At 42.3% G+C, this 8,124-nt stretch overlaps 1 protein-coding gene across 4 annotated transcripts in view; it reads right to left on the minus strand.

Annotated features, from left to right (window-relative positions):
* The window catches only part of DDX6 (DEAD-box helicase 6), a 30,957-nt gene extending 23,102 nt beyond the window's left edge, over positions 1-7,855 (minus strand). Inside the window, exons 1-5 of one of the 4 annotated variants that reach the window (XM_043900710.1) lie at positions 7,677-7,855; positions 7,182-7,468; positions 3,753-4,222; positions 1,127-1,190; positions 126-230 (exon numbers count right to left, since the gene is read on the minus strand). In XM_043900710.1, the coding sequence (XP_043756645.1) occupies positions 126-230; positions 1,127-1,190; positions 3,753-3,952 (369 nt within the window). In that variant the 5' untranslated portion in view covers positions 3,953-4,222; positions 7,182-7,468; positions 7,677-7,855. Of the gene's footprint in view, positions 1-125; positions 231-1,126; positions 1,191-3,752; positions 4,223-6,921; positions 7,077-7,181; positions 7,469-7,676 lie in introns of those variants that run through there. The other 3 variants (XM_043900712.1, XM_043900713.1, XM_043900711.1) reach the window with 3 other exon arrangements.
* Positions 7,856-8,124: the final 269 nt, after the last annotated feature.

The following is an 8,124-nucleotide window of genomic DNA, read 5'->3' on the forward strand; positions in this document are numbered from 1 at the left end:
GTTCATGTACAAGTATACATACATGTGCACACACACTGGAAAGCAATACTGGTTCACTAAACCATCAAAAAGTATGCAACACTTAACTCATAACATTACATAGGAGGTAAAAAGGGGAAATATACCTGAATAGGAGATGGCTTTTCCCAGCCCATTTCAAAAATTCCCATCAGCAACTCCCGTTTCAAACAGTAATCTTCAAACTCATTTCCTTTTGTGGAGGTCACATCCTGGTCAAACAAAAACAAACGGACAACATCAAAAGAATGAAGTACAACTGTGTTCCTTTAGTAATTACCATGTTTAAGAAAGTGTCTGAGAGACTAATTCTTTATCCCATTTAAAGTATAAATATATGCACATTAGTTCTCTATCCTAATCTACAGTTCAACTATTTTTGAAAAACAGCCACTCTAACACAAATAAGCCATTTAAAAGCTATTTTTTGGGGAAAGACCAGCCATCCTGTGGTCATTTTCTTCTAAGAAGTGATGGAATACTGTTATTTCTATGTTAAGTACCATGCTGTGAACTGCAAACCACAAGATGTAAAGTCAAAACCTAGTTCTACCATGCACTGCCTACAAACATCCTAATCTAAACCAGAGTTTTTCAAGCCCAGCACCACTGACATTTGGGCCAGAAAATTCTTTGCTCTAAGGGGGCTGTCCTGTAGCACACCCTCAGCTGTGATAACTTATTGCTAAATGCTTCTGAGGGGAACAAAAATCACCCTTGGTTGACACTGCTGGGCTAAGAGAACTAACCTCTCAACTTCAGTTTTTCCATCCATAAAATGTGGATAAAACCTAACCTGAATCTTACTGTGCTTCTAGAAACAAAAGAGAATTTTGAGAAAATGCCATGAAAACTATAAGTGTTCCACAAGTGAGATAAGATACACATATGTATAAACACAATATTTAATATGGATACACATTATTACCAATTCCTCCAAATAGTGGGAATTTTTGGCAATTCATCATATATAAGCTATACAATTTCAACCACTTAATCTTACTTAAGAGTAAACATACAGTGCCTACTGTCATCATCAAGTAACTACTTCACTTTTAAGAGTTTCCACATCATTTTGTCTTCCACTTGAATTTTACAACCAACTTACCGAAGTTTTGATTCTTAGATCCTTTGGAGGGAGTTTTAAAGTCTTTTTCCAGTCATCACCAGGTCTAGAGAGAATACAGTAAAATTGAAGTATCAGAGTTCACAGCATTACTACTCTAAAATACAAAGGTAATTCATCTTGATAATAATTTCTAAAAAGCACACTAAATATATTGCACTTACTTAAGAATACAGGTTAACAACAGAGATAAGCAACTCCAGAAAAAATACTCTTTCTTACAAAGCACAACAATCCAGGGAGAATTTAAAAAATCAAGACTATAAGGGAAAAAGATGTCCATCCTCTTTAAGAGAAGCATGTTGTATACAGTTCAACTGTTTTCAAAACTGGTAACCCGTGTGCTTTGTCTGACCTAAATAGTGCTATTTAATTTAAAGTTGCCAACATTAAAAAGCTAGGAGATTTTGTATAAAGTTGATTCTGGATTTTCTTGGGGCGGGGGGGGGGGCTTTAGCAGCAACACGGGTTCCAAATTTCTGCATAGCAACAGTTTGATAGGCCTTAGTAACTGGAGTTTAAAATCAAGCACCTGATGCCTTTAAATAGGTCAAGTCCCCTCTCATCTGGCAGTCCCCTATAGGCATCTGATTTTGTAGCTCCTGGTGGCTAGTTAAAACCAAAGAATCTATAAAGTTTCAGACTTCAGTTCAAGTCTTGACTCTTCTACATATCAGTTCTGTGACCCTCCAACAGTTACTTTTCTAAATCTCTATTCTCTCATATATAAAATGAGATAAAAATTATATAAAATAGCTTCTATAAAGCACTCAGCACAGTGCCTGGAAAAATTAGCTGTTAATAAAAAAAATCTCTCAATCTTTTTTAATGGGGATGCTTGAAACCATGAAAGAAAATAACAAAGAAAACAAAAAATTTTGTTTTTGGTCATGTAAAAACTTCAAGTAATATAATATCCAAAGCATCTAACAGAAAAAAAGACTGTCAATAAAGCAGACAATACTTTCAACTGTCTTTTAAGTTTTCACTGATTTAAAGATAACAACTCATAATTAGAGCCCCCCCAACATCTCTGAGCATTTATTCAGGAAGATAAGGATGTATTTTACTTAAAGCTTCATCCCACACAATCCAAGATACCCTATCACAGGAAACTATTTGTCACCAAATCCGAGAGTTCTTAAAGCCTTTCACCCCTGTCTATAACACCACATCACAGTTTCTGAGCATTGTCAGCTGAACATCCTAGTAGGCCAGCTTGTCACATTGTCAAATTCACTAAACAGTGGATAAAGATGCAGACGATACAACAGAAAATCTGCCCACAAAAAAATTTATCATCTTAGAAAGTTTAAAAAAATTTGTTTAATGAGATTAACTAACAGAGACAGGTATTAACTATCTCTGAGACATGGGATCTAGGAGTCTTCACAGAAGAGAGAGTTATTTCAACTGAAATTTAAAGAGTCACAGAACTGAAAAAAACTGATTTATCTAGGAAAAGCAAAAAAAAAAAAAAAAAGGCAAAATTCACTACAGTCTCAAATCAGAGTTTAAAGTATAAAATGCTCTCAAAATGGAATAATGCAGCTTTATGTTTCCAATTAAAAGTAGACTAAATGTTGCTAGTCTACTCATATTTTGTCAAGACAAACTGCAATTTAGAAAAATTTTTGATTTCTATACTAATTATTCACCTCAAAAATAATATGCGTTAATGCCAATTCTCCCACTGACCAAATGAATTCTGTTGAAAATTTGGGCTATTTTTCTTTAGTAAATGCTTCTTTTAAGCATGGAAAAGACTTAGATTATAATAAAACACACACTTTTTGAGTTTCATCCTATTTCTAGAGGTTAAATCAACTTACAGCTAGATTCTTAACAAAGACAAATATCAAATGGGTCAAGATTCTTAATTTTCTATTAAACTGCTTCTTTGGAATCATAGTTACCATTCACATACTTTAAAGTGTACACTTCAAGACGACAGCCTACACGCTTTCAAATTTAAAAGAAAAATATTCCATAGTAAAATAAGACTCTTAGTTTTTAGAAGTCTTCAGAGGTTTGGGACTATTCAGAGATGTGTTCCAAAGAGCTCAAAGTCCTGAGTTCCCTATGATATAAACTGCTTGTTATTTTGTGTGTGTGTAAAAGGAGAAAGCATATTTTAAAAATAAATAAAACAGGACAGAAAAGCAAAGTGTCATAGACTAAAAAAAAAATGTTATGGATAAATTTTCTGAGTACTTTTTAAGTTCAGAAAGCTGGACAAGTCTTTAAGATTGGCTTTAACTGCCATTCAAACTAGGATAAACTCAAGTTATCACACTAGGAAAAAAGCCATACTGGCAAAAACAAGATCAATCTGAGCTCATTATGAAAGCCAGAAAAGTTTCAAAAAATACTCTATGCAAAAGTAATATATATTATCTGTGCCTATGTTTGTTACTTAACAAACCTGAATTAATTACGACAGAGATACATTTTTCTATCACAAATACCTATTGACCATAAACAGTCATCTGTCCTCTATTCACAATCAAAATGGTTAAACTAAAATGGTATACATAAAGTAGTCAACAACAAATTAGCAAAAATCCTTGGTCCCCCAAGTGTGTTTATTATTTACTCTAACACTTACTTAATAGTGGTGGTCATACTCTGTGCTTGCTGCTGAGTGCCATTATTGATTGTGTTGGTGTTCTTCAGCTGGTTCATCTGTTGCTGAGTCTGTGCGCCCCCTCCTCCGGGGCCACCACTGGGCTTCACAGGGCCCCTCAGCTGACCATTCTGACTGGACAGACCCATTATAACAGGGTTCTCTGTTCTGGCCGTGCTCATGCTGTATTCACTTTAAAGATGTCTCTTTCAAACTTCAAAACTTTTGAAAGTCAGTAGAGAAACTGTAATAACAGTTTATTAGGCTCTCCAAAACGAAGAGATAAATATAAGTCTTGCTCAATATATGAGTCCTTTATTGCAATGCAGGCAAGCACCTGTAAGTCTCTGAACGGTAAGCAGCAGTAACTTGCTCTCATGCAGGAATCAATTCTTTATTTTTTAAAAAGCCCTCTAACAAGGTTGAGTTATGTATCTGAATCTCACTTCAATCTGAAACAAAGAAAAAAAGTTAAATCAGCAAACACAGTCAATTTTGAAGGAAAAAAAACCCCTTTGTTGTTTCCATTTGAAGAACTCCTTTAGAAGCACTCTCTTCTTTTAAAGAATTAAGAATACAGCTTCATGTAGATCAAATCACTACCCAGGATAGGAAAGAGGGGGGAAAAAATGAACTGCTTCAAAAACCAAACCTGCACTGAGACAGATCTCATTTTAAATTGTCAGTTCAAAGCAACCCAGAAAATATCAGGTGGAACAATACTGTGATTAAATTAACATTAGCTGTCAGATGATAATCTCTTCCCTTCAGTTTCCTCCCAGAGGAATTCTCTACAGTCCCTGCCACCTCTAAAAGTCAATGATTCATTACATTCAATTGCATTACAACTCAAAGAAGAATGGCACAACTTAATTAATGTAAATCTACAAAGGAACAAGGCAAAACAATTCATTCTTTTTTTTCCTATTTCTGACAACTGAGAATCCTTGAAGAGTTGAGCTTTTGATTTCACTCTGTGCTTAGCATCATGTACGCCCTTATGAATTTCAACCAAAGAAGTTAAACTTGAAGAAAACTACATTTTCTTTTCCCCCCTAAGTTTTTGCCCTCTAAAACGATAACTAAAGCAGTCAAGGGACATACATACATCTACTTGTCAAAATCTTCTGTTCAAAAAACAGCCAAGAAAACCTTTAGCTACCTTAATTAAGTCTACTACAGAACTGTTACATTTTAAAATATAACACTTTTCAAAAGTATGTCCCAACTTGAAGTAGCATTTTTTAATTAAAAAAAAAAAACCAACCCACAAAAAGGAAATTGTTATTCAGTCATAAAGTCTCACTCAACTCTCTGCGACCCACGGACCCCATGGACTGCAGCATGCCAGGCTTCCCTGTCCTTCACTATCTCCGAGTTTGTTCAAACTCATGTCCATTAAAATGGTGATGCTATCCAACCATCTCACCCTCTGTTGCCCCCTTCTCCTGCCCTCAACCTTTCCCAGCACTAAGGTCTTTTCCAATGAAGAAATTACCTGTACTTTTAGAAAAAAAAAAAAACCACAAATCTGTGAAAGAATAAAGACATTACTAACTTCAATCAAACTTTCTAGGACACCCAGAGTACTGATTATGTTATTCTAAAAATTATTCCACAAATAAAATTATTTTTTTTAAAAAGGAAGACCTAAATTTCACAACCGCGGGTGGGAGGAAATAAAGGCCTACTCTGGTGTGTTAACACCTTTACATTTCTTACCAAAATACAGCAGCTAATTAATTACTGTTCCTTCTGAAATACACCAAAGCTTCTCAAACAATAAAAACTTTAAATTCTCTTTGATGTCTTTTTTTAAATTGAAAATAAAGTTGCTCAAAAACTGTGTATATTTTGAAGTTATCCAGAAACTGACTGACCTCTTAAGTAGGGTAGTTAACAGCCACCTAATTTCAGTTCAAGGTAGTAGGTGGTTTCCTGTATTGACAGGTTTATATTATGATGAGCGATATCACCTATTTCATACCCGAACATTACTTATTTGCAAAGCACTAAGAGGATGAAGAGGGCAACTTATATAAAGATTAAATGGTATCATTACTGTCCATCATGCACATAAGACCTCGTTATCTCCCTGGAGCCAAAATGTGACTATGTGAGAACTGCTCCCCTCTTCATTAAGCTAAAACCTGCACTGCAGCTTTACGTCTCAAGGAAAGAAATATTCCTCCTACCCCTTCCCAATTTAGATTTCCATGTTGTATTTCTACATTTTCAAAAATACGAACGAAACAGAGACTAGTTAGGAGGGAACCCTAGCTGAGTTAATTACAGCACTTCCCAGACTGTAGTCAGCGATTGACAGTTTCACACCCAAAACAGTCTCGTCATCTCCAAAAAGACCTTTTGTTTGCAAATGCAGCGCAGTTTTTCTAAGCTCGGTCTGCAAGTTGGAGTGACTGTTCTATTTTGAAGGAGCAAGGGGACTGAGGAAGAGAAAGGGGAGTGAGTAATAAAGGAAAGAAGCCAATGATTTTGATTTGCAAGCAAATAATTTCTTGTTCCCCTCCCCTTCAAACCCCCCTCCAAATCCCCTACACACTTAAAGTCAGCTCCCTGGGCCCATAAACACAAAAGGGTTGAGGCCCTGTAACCGTATCTGCGCAACAAGAGCGGAGAACCGGCTCCACAGCTAGGAAACAATAGGGACTCCCCCAAAAGAGAAACATTTAAGTCAGACAGCCCCTTCTTTCCTCCGAGATTCGGGGGCTCCATAATCACCCCGTTATCGACCTGCAAGGCCTTACTCCGTCAAGCAGCCGGTCCTCTTCCAAACCGAGCCCTCCGCTACAGCATATCCCTGCCGCCCCCTATAGGGCCGCCTCGTACCCTATAACCTCCACCATCTCCTTAAGTCCTTGCCGCCCCCTACGGTCCCACCCTCCCATGTCACCCACAAAGCTCCTCTGAGAAATTCTCCCGCTCTTCCTCCGGACCCCTCCGGGCACAACACTGCTCTATGCTACTCCTCCCGGCGCCCCCACCCGACAGCTGGCGCCCGCCACTCGCCTTCCTCCCCAAGGCCCGGCCAGGCCTCAGGCCTCCGCCTCAGAGCGCCCCCCACGCCAGCCTGGGGGCTTCCTGTAGCCCCCGCGACACGGCCGACCGCCACCCCCCCCCCCCACCTCACCCCACTCCCCGCGGCTCAGGCCCGAGTCCTACCACCGAGGCCACTCCCGCTCGGCGCCCTCGGTCCTTTATTGTTGACTCGAAGCTCCCAAAATGGCGGCGGCTCCTTCCTCCTCGGAAACCTCCGCCCGCCCCCACCCGGCCCCTCGCTTCGGCCTCCTCCCGCCCCCGCCCCGCCCCCGCTCCCGCTCCCGTTCTGGGGGCCGCTCAGGCCGGCCTGCCTTCGCCCGCCCGCTCGCTTCCCCGGCCGCCCAGCCCTACCTCCGCCGCTGCCCGCTCTCAAGGCGCCGCCGAAGCCGCCGCCCGGGCTGAGCTAACTCGGCTCCCCCGCCCCCTCCGTCGTCGACCGTCCCCCCCACCCGTTCTCCGCATGGCGGCCGCCGCGGCTCCTCCTCCGCGCAAGATGGCGAGCGCCCAGCTGCCGCCGCTGCACCCGTCGCGGCTCCTCGGCCTCCGTTGCTTCGCGTCAGGAGAAATCCGGGCCGAGGAGCCTTCCTCAGGAGAAAATGGAGGGCAGTGTTTTTCCACCGACGGGGAGCCTGCGGGGGCTGAAATGGAGGGGAAGTTGAAAGGGAAATATGGGTCCCTTCAAAGAGAAAGGAGGACTGCCTTTTTCACAGCTAAGGAGAAATGATCCGGGAATGGTGGGTGGGAAGAGTTCCCCCCCAAAGTGGAAGTCGAGGGCTTGGGACCCGAGGAGGATCTGCTTATTCCTGACTAAGGACCCGGTAGCGATTCGGGGACGAGAGAGCTGACCTGCCATCTCCCGCGGGCCAGGGAGGCTGCTGCAGGTCCAAGGGGGCCGCGTCCGAGCCCCTCCGGGGCGCGCCTCCATCCAGGAACGCGCGGAACCAGTGGTCCGGAGGCGCCGGCACGAACCCGGGTGTGGGGACAGGAAAGGGGACCGGCCGGGACGGGTGCAGCAGGGAGAACCCCGGGGAGAGCGCGGGGCGGGGGCCAGGGGGCGCTGTGCGCGGGCGGGCGTGGGCGGAGAAGGCTGTAGGGAGAGTTGGGCGGGGGTGGGGTGCTGGGTAGCTGGGGTGCGACCTGGGCAGGAACCCAGAAAGCGAGCCTCGGAGAGGGAAGTGGGAGACTAGAGCAGCGATCCCCGCTTTCTCGGCCCTAAAGGGCAATCCTCAAAGAGAGGGAACCAGGGAGGCCGAGCCTCCCCAGAAGGAAGGAAACGCTGCTAGAGTCAAGTTAG

The sequence above is a fragment of the Cervus elaphus genome, chromosome 1, assembly GCF_910594005.1.
Source record: "Cervus elaphus chromosome 1, mCerEla1.1, whole genome shotgun sequence".
Lineage (NCBI taxonomy): Eukaryota > Metazoa > Chordata > Mammalia > Artiodactyla > Cervidae > Cervus > Cervus elaphus.